The sequence below is a fragment of the Fistularia commersonii genome, chromosome 33 (assembly GCF_037954325.1).
Source record: "Fistularia commersonii isolate RoL2024-O1a breed Wild chromosome 33, RoL_Fcom_v1.0, whole genome shotgun sequence".
NCBI classification, from domain to species: domain Eukaryota; kingdom Metazoa; phylum Chordata; class Actinopteri; order Syngnathiformes; family Fistulariidae; genus Fistularia; species Fistularia commersonii.
In genome coordinates this window covers 4,700,053-4,713,992 of record NC_141316.1, presented here as the reverse complement: position 1 = coordinate 4,713,992, position 13,940 = coordinate 4,700,053, and the positions used below count along the sequence as shown (strand labels likewise).

The following is a 13,940-nucleotide window of genomic DNA, read 5'->3' as shown; positions in this document are numbered from 1 at the left end:
TCCTGATGGAGCAAAACCTGTTGCCAGATGAAGTATTTCTAGAGAAGCAGAGACAGCGCAATGATTGCATAATACAATTTATGTTGAAACCAATTTCAGCTTCCTCCTCTACATGAGTGCACCTTATTTAATCCTCCGATTTACTTTCACAGAAGAATTTACGGCTGTTTCTTTTTTCTTTCTTTGAAGATCCCTGATCAACCATGTGATGTACCCAATCTCTCCTTTGACATTTATCAGCTCTTCTGTTACCTGGCTGCCACTTTCTTTCAAAGCACTCTAAATAGCAAAAGTCTTGAATGGCGGCAGGAAAACATAAAATTGCCAGTAGGCGTTCGCTGAGGCTACAGTCAAATCTGATAACATTATTTGAAAATCACTCATTGGGTTTTGCGAATAAAAGTAGACCCGATAACATGAAAGGCTCACAATTCAAAATCGTTCTATCTTTGCACAGCATGAGGGAATGAGTCAGGAAGTAACACAGTCACACTGTTTCATAGCAACTCCTGACAACTAATAGCAATACCTGGTTGTGTTGATAATTAAATAGCATGTTCTTCTGATTAAATTTCAACAGACTGATTGGTAAGTGTAACTCACATCAGATGACACATTTAGAGAGACTACGTATTATCAAGTAAAATATGATTTTAGCGAAGACATGTTTATCCCATCAGAATCGACTGTCGCTATCATTATCTCTCGAGATGGATTACCTTCTGTTCTACCAAAATTCTACATTACATACACACACACACACACACACACACACAAACACACACACACACAACTTCTCTAGATGTAAAACTGATAAACCAACATTTTCATACATCATTTTTATGGTTACATCTATTCTCTCAACTTCGGATTCAATCCAATTCAATCCAACCTTGTGTCACACAATGGATGCTTAACATGGAAGGAAGAAGAAAAAGATTGTTGTCATGTCTAAGAAATGTTTTCACCTTACCTTTTCAAGTGTGGCCTTGTACAGCAGCAGCACAACCTTGAAATATGATATACTCTGCATGTAGTGCTGGTAAGGGTCAGTGATTAGTGCTGGAATGCAGAGTAAGTCTCTGTGTCATGTAAGTTCATCTTGACCCAAACTTAGTATTCTAAAAATAGTTTTAATTTTGTCAATGTGGCAACTTGTCTTCTGTATTATGCACAAAATATTTATCAGAACCCATGTCATTGAAATTGACTATCAGTTAAAGAGCACTGGAGTTGACAAATGCAAGATGACTGAAACATAATCTATCAATATCCATCCATCATATGAACTTAAGTATGGTAATTGCATGTTTAAAACCTCGACTAACTCATTTTCTTAAAAAGGTTTGTATGGCATTATTGAATGCAAGAAAAAGGAGAGACTGAACTATGCAGTGTGCGTGTATACGTTTGTGTATGTCTTTGTCAAAAAAAAAAAACCAATCCTCACTAACCCAAGCTTACTGTTCTGTATATTTCCTGTGCATCGTGTATTTGCAAGTGTATTTGCAGTCCCTATGTCCTCTATTGTAAGTCGCTTTGGATAAAAGCGTCTGCCAAATGTAATGTAATGTAATGTAATGAACCTCAGCACTTGCTCTGGCAACCGAACTCTGATATCTGCTTATATATTGGCAACACACACCTTGTTTCTCCTCTACATCATTGTTTTGTGGTGTACATGAAATACATTTTTGAAATTTAATTATTTGAATTAGAAGCTCTAAAGTGTTATTTGCTGAACATCTGGGTGTAATCTGGTGCTGCAGGATCTGGGAGAACAAGATCATTTTTGAAAAATTTACTAAATGGGTATCCAGTCCATTTGGAATTTCAAAAATCATTGCTTTGTATGTTTTCTCTACCAAAGGTAGGAAATGTGTTACCGTGGAAACATTTGTGTCCATTCCTCTGTTATCTACGCATTTCCTCAATTTACAGTGCAAGTTTGTCAGCTTATCAGCAATTATTTCTTCCAGTGTTGCTGCAGAAATAGAAGTTCACCATATAGATACACCGATTCAACACTTTACATGTTCTTCACCCAACCAAAATCTAAAGAAATTTCTGCAAATAGTACATAATCTCACATAAGATTAAGCCTAATTGATGTGTGTAGAGTGTATTATAATTATTATGTCTGCTATATTTTACCGTTTCCTTTTGAAAATACTGGAAGAGGTTTGAATTATGTATTGGAGGAGCTCACAGGTTTTGTATGGCAGGAACTGAAAACTCAAAGCTCAAATTGCAAATATGTTTTCATTTTTAGTCTTCGTCGCCTATGTGTTTGTGCGTTTGCTTATATTGTTTGAACTAATTTATTGATCTCTCAAACAGACACCAAACACACTTTAGAAACGATCCAGATATACCTTTACAAATTTGATTTCTATTGAAAAAAAAAATGTTTTCCATTATGTTTCATGAAATTGATTGATAAATATCTAAGTGAAGCCCAGAAAAAATCATTCAGTGCCACTCTCAGAAGCTGTTAAACAACCAACCTGCCACTGAGGTGTCAGGCTGTTAGTATTTATGTCCAGTAGTTTTCTTTTAATAATTTTTCTAACTCTGTTACTGAATGCAGAGCTTTACTTTTTTCTGCATGATATAAATTTATAATTTTATGTTTAGATTTGTAATTTTTCCGTTGTCAAAAAACTATTCTTCTTCTTATCATCATTATTATCACTATTATTATTATTATTATTGTTGTTTTCTGCCATAGTCTTTTAAATTGATCTCCGTGATTACTCCATATTAGCCAGTGTGGAGTAGTAACACAGTATCAAGAGGCAATTTTTCATTTTGCTCTGTTGAATTTCAGGTGGCGAGATGGGAACACAGTACACGGAAACTCTCTCGGATCTTTGGGAGCCCCCACGTTGCTTGTTATTTCCTCGGCTTCATCATCATTCTGCTCAACGTGTATCGCAGTCACAGGTAATGAAGTAACCTTTTCATTGTTATCCCTTCACATTTCAGACTACTTAATGACAGACTTGGCCGAAAACTGTGGCATCAAATAACTCACTAATAAATCATCAATTACAGGTTTGTTTGGCACGTTCAGTGAACAGCGTTCGTTTTTTTAGATATCCATTTATTAATTTTTCTGTCAAAAACCACCATGGTTGAGTGTGCTTGAAGAACGTCAATACAGCATCACTTAAGACCACCTGCTAAGGAGCACCGCGACAGTGTAACCATTGCCATGGCTACACACAAGTATAAATGCCACCGTCTTGACTCATTTGCAAGAGATGCAGTTTAACAGATCAAATTACAGCTTACATCATGGCTAAATATATTATTGCATATTACTCTAAACTCGGGAATTAAGTGGCATCACAGGCCCTCCGGTTAAACTAATCTTCTGAATAAGCCTCAGCCGTTGCGGCACATGTTTTCATTTTTTAAATTCGGTTCACAAGTTTAAATGCAGACCAGCTGTCATTTGTATTTTTCAACTTCATGTGTGTCTCCAAAATATGGCACTCAGCTGAGTGCATTCAAAGACTGATGTACAGTCTGTGTCTTTACTTCCACCTCCACTCCTTCCCTCCCCATTCCTACCCCTGCTGGCGCCGGTGCCACCCTCCGCCCACCATCCTCAAGTGTTGAAGTGCCCAATGATAATACAGCCTTCCACTCCTCCCACCTCATCACAATTCTGACAAAGAGGCCCCATCAAAATCACACATAAACAGTCTCCACCGGCACTATTTTATTTCTCTTCTCTCAAAGGATGTCCATGATATCTGTTGCTAGGCAACAGTGTGTAAAGATTTTTTGTTCAGTTGTTCAAACAAGGTCAGGGCCCCTCCTTCGTTCCTTCATAAAACTGCTTCTGGCAGCTCTACTCCTTCATCATGCAGGACAGGCCACGCTGTCTCAGTATTGCTTCTTGGGAAACAAATACTGTGGGAGGCAGACTGACCAACTTTTTATCAGCTTTAAATTTGAATCTTCCTAAAAAATTGCCAGACTTGCAGGACAAAAGGAGAGACTTTATGTGAAGACTCTGACATTAAACATGGACGGATGAATATTTTCCTCACAGTTAGTGTTGTGGTTTCACATTATTTACATATCGTCCAATGACTTTCATATAAGATACATTTCTTTTCACAATGCATTGCATTCTGATATTAGCAGGACTCTATATCACTTGGGGCTGTGATAGCGCTGTAGGTTGTATTTTCCCTTTGAATAATGTAGAGATGGACCCTTGACACTTTGCTGTTCTATTATCTTTACTCCTTTTTTGTGTAATAATATTTTGTGTAATGTTGTGAATCATAATACAATAACCAAGTGCCATGTATCCATCAAACAAGCAAGTCAGAGTTTGTTTATCTCAGTTAATTTATTCCGTTTATTCTAAAGTCTTAATTTGGGTCTTCATGCCAGTGGACCCCTTGCTCACGTCTCCATTTTTATATTGGTTATATTTTCTCTTTAAATCCTCATCAAAGGCGGCCACGTGCCTCCCATTTTACTAGAAAACGTGATTTGTTTCAGACGTAGGTGAGCATAAGAACTGATTTGTCACTGCATGTTTTCCATCATCTTATGGAGAATTATATTACTGACGAAATGTGCAGAAGAAAGGCTGAATGCTGGAGGAAACAAGTACAAATAAAGCAGAAGGCCAAGCATGAAACGTGGAGGTGGGACGTGTACAAAGCCTTTGCAAAGACATTGTGTTAACACTTTGTTATAAGCATCATTTCATTCTATGTGTTCCGACTCGTCCTTTTTTTCCTTCTCATTTGGAGTACTTGTTAATGTCAAAGTTTGATGGCAAGAATCCAAAAGGGAAAAAACTTCCACTGCGTAAAACATGAAACAGAAGCTTCAGGAATGTTAAGAAAGAGGCTGAGTGAAACCAAAACGTCGGTCAGCTGTCAGTCTGCGAGCTGGGTTCTTACGTTCACTGAGCCGTGAACGACCGCTTCTCATTGATGTCATTCTGACGCAGCTGAAATAGCTTTCACTCTGAATGGGCCTTTGTTTATGTTTGCTTCCCGTGATTTTTAACGGTGATCTGGGAAATATATTTGCATGATTGACCAAAATGAACACAGCAGTTTGTGACTACTTTGTGGATTCCTTTAGAAATGTTGCCAGACTAATCCGTGTAAACAGTAAATCACCAAACTGACCAAGTAACTGTCACAATTTTTACTTTCTAGCTTGATCACTTAACACTGACTGTCTTTCACCGACAGCCTTCTGTGAGCGTATGGTGTTTGGCACGTCATCGTCCTCAAGGAGAAAGTTTACCATGGCAACCGGGCTTGCTTAAATTTTGCTTAAATATCTTAAAGATATTTTTATGTGTGTCGTGGTTCAAGTCTGAATATGGGACCTTTCAGTGGGGTTTGCATGTTCTCCCCGTGACTGATGGGTTTCCTCTGGGTTCTCCAATTTCCTCTGGCAGTCAAAAAATATTTAGCAGGTTAATTTGAAGAAAATTGGGAAACATTGAGTGAATGATTGCTTGTCTGTGTACAGGACTGTCTCAGAAAATTAGAATGTTTTGATAAAGTTCTTGATCTTCTGTAATGCAATTACACAAACAAAAATGTCATACATTCTGGATTCATTAGAAATCAACTGAAATATTGCAAGCCTTTTATTATCTTAATATTGCTGATTATGGCTTACATATTAAGAAAACTCAAAAATCCTATCTCAAACTATTAGAATATCATAAAAAGTATTTTTTGTTTTTTTAATTGCATTACAGAAGATAAAGAACTTTATCATAATATTCTAATTTTCTGAGACAGTCCCGTATGTGGCCCTGCAATTGACCCGGCAACCAGTTCAGAATGTAACCTGCCTCTCGTCTGTAGACAGATGGGTTTGGCCGCAGCATCTCCTGCAACCCTCAGTGCAGGATAAGTGGTAGATGATGAATGGATTGATTGATAATTCAGTGTGATTCATTTGCATTTTTGCCATTTGATGATATTTTGATCAGATTTAAGGATTGGGATCTAAACATTTAAAGCAATCGTGAGACGTTTATGTGCGTCATATGTTGAATTTGTTGCATTTAAGCCCCAATTTTTTGCCACAGTAATCAGTCAATCATTAGTCAGACACATTCAAACTGAAATGGTAATGTAACAACCTCTATTAGAGCCTGCCTCACTGACACCAGCGGTGTCAATGAACAGTATCTTGTGTTCATGGCAGTAAAAATAGCAAATCCAGCCAATTATTATGTAATCCTGATTATTCTGTTCTTCCCTATTCATAACTAATAATTTGATTGATATTACACCAGTACTCCCACTCCTGACTAAGAGAAGATGTAGCCGTAATTATTAATAAATTACATTCCTTTTCCCAACTTGACCTCAAATTAGGTTTAGTTGGGTAAAATGAGGTTTAGTTGGCCTCAGGGCGGCAGGTTTAGTTGGCCTCATGGCAGGATTGGCCGGTGTTTCCCAGAGCCAGCCCTGTGGGGCCACGGGGCAGTGTCTCCCTGAGCCGGTCCCAAGCCCGGATAAATGCAGAGGGTCCCGTCATGTCGGGCATCCGGCGTTAAACTTTTGCCAAAACCAAACATGCGAATCAGCCATAATAACCAGATCATACCGGATCGGTCGAGGCCTGGGTTAACAACGACCGCCATTGGTACTGATGACCTACAGGGAACCAATGGAAACTGGGCTACTGTAAGTCAAAGAAGGAGAGGCGGAAGGCGTGTTCGGAAACAGAGAGAGAAGAGGAAAGGCAAGAGTCGGGGCCTGAGAGTATGGACTTTGAATATTTGAAATGTGGAAAATGAAAGAGAGGCAAGGGTAGAAGAGGTGACTATTGCAGACCACAAAGTAGCAGAGATTTGTAAAAATGAAGTGAGGAAGTGAGGAAGCAGAAAGGCATTGAGGAGGATGAGAAGTGGAAAGGCAGTGGGGTCCTGATGATATACCTGTGGAGGTGTGGAAGAGCCTCGGAAAGGCAGCGGTGGAGTTTCTGACTCGATTATTCAACAGAATCTTAGAGAGTGAGAAGATGCCTGAAGAATGGAGACAATTTTTTTTTTTTTATTCTATTTTTAAGAATAAGGGGTATGTGCAACTATAGAGGGATAAAATTGATAACCCATGTAATGAAGTCATGGGAAAGAGCTGTGGAAACTAGACTCAGAGCAGAAGTCAGCATTTGTGAACAGCCGTATGGCTTCATGCCTAGAAAGAGTACTACAGATGCAGTATTTGCCTCGAGAATACCAATAGAGAAGTACAGAGGTCAGAGGGAGCTGCACTGTGTTTTTGTAGACCTCGAAAAAGCATATGACAGGGTGCCAAGAGAGGAGTTGTTAGGGTCAACAGTCCAGAGCAGTGAAGAGTGTGGAAAAAAGGTAAAGAACAGGTTCAATCAGTTTGGAATGGGTGTAGAAATGTGTCAAGGTACCATATGATAGAACAATATCAGCCAGAATGAAAAGAAAGGCGTGCAAGACAGTTGTGAGACCATCAATGCTGTGTGGTTTGGTGACAGTGGCATTGAAAGGAAATACAGGAAGCTTGAGGTAGCAGACGTGAAGATGTAAATGTTCTCAAGGGAGTGACAAGAATGGAAAGGATCAGGGATGAGTCTATTAGAGGGGCAGCACATGTTTGACGTTTTGGAGAAAAGGTCAGAGAAGCCAGACTGAGGTGGTTCGCTCATGTACAGAGGAGGGATAGTGAATATATTGGAAGGAGGATGCTGGGATTTGAGCTAAGAGGCAGGAGGTCTAGAGGAAGACCAAAGAGAAGATTTATGGATGTAGTGAAATTGAAATTAATTGGTTTTCGAGAGGAGGATATGGAGAATAGGGGTAGATGGAGGAGGTTGATTCACTGTGGTGACTCCTGAAGGGAAAAAATGAACAGAAAAGAAGAATATTAAACAGACTCACTGATTCCTTTGCTGAACACCACTCAGTGAGCTTCATATCTCCTCACCCTATCATTCTGCTTTATTTCTGAGCTCTACTCCTATCATAAAAAGGTATATACACCAAATCCAAACACAGTTATCCGATGACACTTTCCTCATAGAGAAGGTCTGCTACACTCTATTCAAAATGATTTACAGAATCCCAACATTGCCTATGAGCAAGCATTTGGTGAATCTGGCGAGGAAAATACACAATTTAATCGCCTGAAACCTTGAACAGATCCAAAATCAATATGAGCAACTTTCTATTTCCACCAGTTTGGGTAGAAAGAGAGAAAGCCAGAGTGAAGGACAAAGGGAGATAGAAAGCAGATGTGATAGAGACAGCGGGGTAAAGCGTGTATAGTGATCATAAAGCAACTAATTCCAAGTCACTAGACAATCATGGAATTCTTTCATCCTGTTTGCATCACTTCTTTCTGCTCTTTTTTTTCTGGCAAGGTTTCCTTAATGTAGGATTTTTTCTTCTGTGTGACCACCAGTCACAGCTCTTCTTTAAACGGTTATTGAAACATCGGAAAATAATTCTTTGCTGCTCTTCAGTTCCCACTGAATACAAACAAATCGAAATGGAAAGTCATATTATTCCTGTAATATCTATTCCTTAAACCATTTCGTTGCCTGTAATATCTATTCCTTAAACCTGGATGGTTGCCTGATGTGTATCCTAAGTGAAATCGTACACCAAAAAGTGATTCTTCCAGTCATTTACTTCACATAATGCCATTGAATTTATTCATCATATAAAGAGTTTACAGGTCAAATGGAAAAATAATATGCCAATTAATATTTTGGTAACAAAGTGAGAAAAAAATCACATTGTAGAAATCCAGTATATGCTGTATTTGCTGAGGAAGTTATGCATACTGAATCATTGCTGGCTGTCCATGTACATTTACTGGTCAGTCCCCGTGTCCATTCAGCCCCAGCACTCGTCCCTTTTCACTCCAGACCCCTTTCCCATCTCTTTTCCAATCTAAATCGCAGCAGTACGTCTTGCCGCTACGCCTTCACTTAATGGCCACCCCAGCAGTCCCTTTTTGTGTCTGATGGAAAAACACACCGCATCGCATTACAATTCCTGTTTCGGTTCACAAAGGGAAAACGCCATAAGACTCACACCACAGACCCTGTAACCCAGATTTCAATTATTAACCCCAAAACAAGTTTTGATTTGGGAGCAATTTTCATCTGTTGGAAGTGCTGTTTTATTTAGACGTCGCCTCACAGGTGTGCTGTGCACCCATATACACACACACAGTAGGACTTTGTGTACCCCAGAAGATTGTGTGTTTGTTTAAATGTGTGTTGTGGACTTTTTCTGTAACTATATAGGTTAAACTTTTCTAACACTGTAGCCAAGTGACTTTAAATGGGTGCTGACTGTAAAAGGCTTCAAAAGAATTGAAAAGGAAAAAGATTTTCAAAAAAAATGAAATTACCAATGTATTTTTAAGCCAGAGACATAATGATTTCAAATACAACATGCACTTCATGTCCCAACTGCCATATGTTAGACTAAAGTTCACATACACATTTTCAAGTTCCCCTTAATTTTTGTGGCTGTGGCTCAGTAGGTTGAGTGGGCGTCCCCCAAATCAGAAGTTTGATGGATCAGATGGATCCCCATCTTAGTCTGCATACCAACACTGAAACCCCCCATTGCTCCTGATAGACTGATCAATGCTTTGCATGTCAGTTCTATCGCGATCGGGTGTTGCATGTGTGTGTGAATGTCATCCTGTGTAAAGCGCTTTGAAACTGCAAGGGGTTGAAAGCGTTGTCTAAATGGAGAACATTTACCATTCATGTCATTATTTTTGAATTTGCAATTGGAATTCTTGGAATTTGCTGCATGTTTTGTTAAATAAGTAGGGAATGACATCCTGCCAATGTCAGAAAAATAGAAAGGCATTTAATGTGCTTATAAATCTGAGTGCCAACTTGTCATGTAACAGCCAGAAATCCCAGTTTGGTCAAAGCAGAGGAAGTCTGTGGGCTGGAGAGTCACTGAGATACTGAAGGCAAAGGATGCAAGCAGCAGAAGCAGCAGTAATACTGAAGAAAAATACTGTATAAACAAATATTAATCACCCTGATGATCCTAACATCCCAAATAAATGTTGCTAAATTCCACGTTCACTCCATCACATAGAAAAAACCGAGACATGGAAAGGTTTTGCTGGTCAGCTACTTGGAACAAATGAGTATCAATATTATTAATAATTATTTCTTTAGATGTTACTGTCTCCTCATCACAAATGCAGCAGCCATCTCTGCACAACAAGGGGCCAATTACCGTGTTCCCTTTCATCATATTTTACAGACACATTCTCAATCACTGTAATTACTATGAGGCTAAGTCCATCCATAATAAATGTGTTAAATTGACCCATTTACATTCTTTCCTTGCCATATCTCACTCGTGTGGAAACACCTCATATTATAAGATTGACCAGGTATTATATTGCTTTTTTTGGAAGACAAACCAAAGGGCTGTTTATATATTTATTTGATACACATCACAGAATTTCTAGACTTTTATTTTATCAGGTACCACCTTTGGTTAGTCTTGCAGGGGGTCTCTTCTCTGAACTAAACTGTGCTTTTGACCCCCTACTCTTTCATTAAAGACATTTTCACATAAAATTCATTTCAAGGAAAATTGATTAAAAAACTACACACGTGCACACACACACACACACACACACACACACATATTTCATATGATTAGATAAGATAAACTTCATTGATCCCCATCGGGGAAATTCTTTTGTCACAGCAGCGTAACAGTTACAGTAAACCCTCGCTATAACGCAGTTCAACTTTTGCGCCTTCACTGTATCGCAGATTTTTTTTTGTGCAGTTTTTTTAGTTTTTTTTTTTTTGTACAGTTCTTTACAGTATGTTGTGTTCTGCATCCTAATCGGCTAAAGGACGGTAGACCAGTGTCGCCTTGTCTCTGTACAGCTTGACAAAATCCATGATGTCGATGAAACTTTCTACATCGGCAAAGGAATCTGACAACGCCCCCAAAAGGAAGAGGAAGATGTTAACTATCGCTGAAACAGTAAAACTTCTGGACATGCTGAATGAAGGGAGATGCTATGCGGCTACAGGGCGCCATTACGGAATAAATGACTCTTCGGTTCGTTACATAAAGAAGTAGGAAAATAACATAAGGACGACAGCAGCAATAAGTTTTAACAAGGATGCAAAAGGGGTGGTGACTGTCCGCAACAAGACCATTGTACGGATCGAGTCTGCTTTAGCTTTGTGGATTAATGACTGCAGGAAAAAGGACATTATGCGGGATAACAACGTTATCCGCACAAATGCTAAAAAACTTTATGAAACCTTTGCTGACATTGATGACATTCATGACAGCGAAGAGTAGGAGGATCTCGGGCCATCGACAAGTGCTTTTCAAGCAGTGTCATGCCCAATTACTGCCAGCAAGGGCTGACTGCTAAAGCTGACTACTTTGCTGATTTTGCCTATTGCGGGTAATTTCTAGAACGTAACCCCGCAATGAACAAGGGTTTACTGTACAGTGTCAATAAATATGAATATAAAAATAAATATAAATTGAGAGACAATTAGAAGAGAGCAAAATACATCCACAAATCATCCACAAAAACTGCAACATCAAGGATAAGAATGTACAACAGAATGGAGAAAAAGAAAGACAGTATATGTAGATTCAATAGAGAAGGTCGATTCGCTGTGGCGACCCCTGAAGGGAAAAGTCGAAAGGAGAAGAAGAAGATATAGGTAAATACATATACACATATTAAATATAAAACAAAAAACTTCAATATAATATGAAAAGAATTTGAATATAAGTGAAAATAAAACACAGGTGTAAATGTCTTTTTTCTTGAAAACCCTTACTAGGTGTTTCCTTTATCCTTGACTGTTGTCGGACAGAGCTGCAATTTATATGTGGTCTTGACACAGGAGAGTTGCAGATTAAAAACCATAGGGTTTCCCTTTTTTAACATGCAAAAGTGGTTATTATTTTTCATTGGCAAATTTCTGTGTTTCCAAGGACACGATCTAAATACACTAAAACGAGGGAAGTGATGTGACTGGGTAAGGCATCGGTCTCCTGGCAACATAGCCTCAATGCTTTCCTCCTTATTTTATGCCTCTATAGCTGTGTGTGATCATTATCATCACTTGGATTTTATGTGAGAAGCATGTATATCACTATCTGTTGTTAGTATGCCAGACCTTTCTGAAAAGTGGATATAAACAGTAAGCATACATCAAGTAAAAGATTGACTTTTTGAGGGTACATACTTTCCAAAAGAAACGAAATACTTATTACCTATATAAAAAAAATGTTTGTTTGTTTGTTTTCACAACAATACTAATAAGTTAGTATTGTGGTCATCTTTAAAATATTGTACAGTGGGGCGAAAAGTATTTAGTCAGCCACTAATTGTGCAAGTTCTCCCTCTTAAAAAAAAAAGTAATTTTCATCATAGGAACTACAACGAGATATAGAATTGGGGAAATAATCCAGGAAATCACATTGTAGGATTTTTAATTAATTAATTGGTAAATTCCTCTTAAAATAAGTCTTTGGTCACCTACAAACAAGCAAAATTTCTGTCTCTCAAAGACCTGTAACTTCTTCCATGAGACCTGTCCACAACCTCAACTCCAAACTCCACTATGGCCAAGACCAAAGAGTTGTCAAAGGAGACCAGAAACAGAAATGCAGACCTGTAGACCAAATCCTGTAGTGCCAGACTTGTCCCCTTGCTTAAGCCAGTACATGTCCAGGCTCGTCTGAAGTTTGCTAGAGAGCATTTGGATGATCCAGAGGAGGACTGGGAGAATGTCCTATGGTCAGATGAAAACAAAATAGAACTTTTTGGTACAAACTCAACTTGTTGTGTTTGGAAGAGAAAGAATGCTGAGTTGAATCCAAATAACGCCGTACCTACTGTGAAGCATAGGGGTGGAAACATCATGCTTTGGGACTGTTTTTCTGCAAAGGGACCAGGACGACTGATCCGTGTAAAGGAAAGAATGAATGGGGCCATGTATCGTGAGATTTTGAGTGAAAACCTCCTTCCATCAGCACACACGGCGCGGCCAACAAAGGAGGGGCTTTGTGAGAAAGATTTCAAGGTCCTGGAGTGGCCTAGCCAGTCTCCAAATCTCAACTCCATAGAAAATCTTTGGAGGGAGTTGAAAATCCGTGTTGCCCAGCGACAGCCCCAAAACACCACTGCTCTAGATGAGATCTGCATGGAGGAATGGGACAAAATACCAGCAACAGTGTGTGAAAACCTTGTGAAGACTCACAGAAAACATTTGGCCTCTGTCATTGCCAACATAGGGTATATAACAAAGTATTGAGATGGACTTCTCTTATTGATCAAATACTTATTTTCCACCATTATCTGCAAATTAATTCTTTAAAAACCAGACAATGTGATCTTCTGGATTTTTTTTTGTCACATTCTGTCTCTCTTAGTTGAAGTGTACCCATGATGAAAATTAAAGGCCTCTCTCATCTTTTTAAATGGGAGAACTTGCACAATTGGTGGCTGACGAAATACTTTACTGCGCCACTGTAAACACTTAAAGCCCTAGATTCCATCTGCCATTCAAATGTTTATCGATCTATCTCTTGGTATTCTTTCCATCTCAACACAAGAACAAATATATTGTATTCTTTGTTTTTTATGTATCACAAAGGCATTTAATATATGACCTTTACGGGACTTGTCTCCCTGGCATAACAAACCTTTGTGTGTACAATATAACTATATAACATACCTGACATTCATTTATCTCCGTCTTCGTAAAGGTCCAACCTCGTTAAATAGATAACAAATATCTAAAAAAAAATACAGTGAGTTATGAAGAAATTAATTGCATGATGATAAAATTGTTCACATTAATGCATTTGCTATTGATATTACTAACTAAGTTTACATGAATAGAGACAC

The 13,940-nt window shown here is 38.6% G+C and overlaps 1 protein-coding gene across 2 annotated transcripts in view; it reads left to right on the top strand.

Annotated features, from left to right (window-relative positions):
* The window catches only part of pemt (phosphatidylethanolamine N-methyltransferase), a 63,193-nt gene that overhangs the window by 25,203 nt on the left and 24,050 nt on the right, over positions 1 to 13,940 (top strand). For both annotated transcript variants that reach the window (XM_086140504.1, XM_086140503.1), the window contains exon 3: positions 2,831 to 2,946. In XM_086140504.1, coding sequence (XP_085996630.1) covers positions 2,831 to 2,946 — 116 coding nt within the window. The remainder of the gene's footprint in view (positions 1 to 2,830; positions 2,947 to 13,940) is intronic.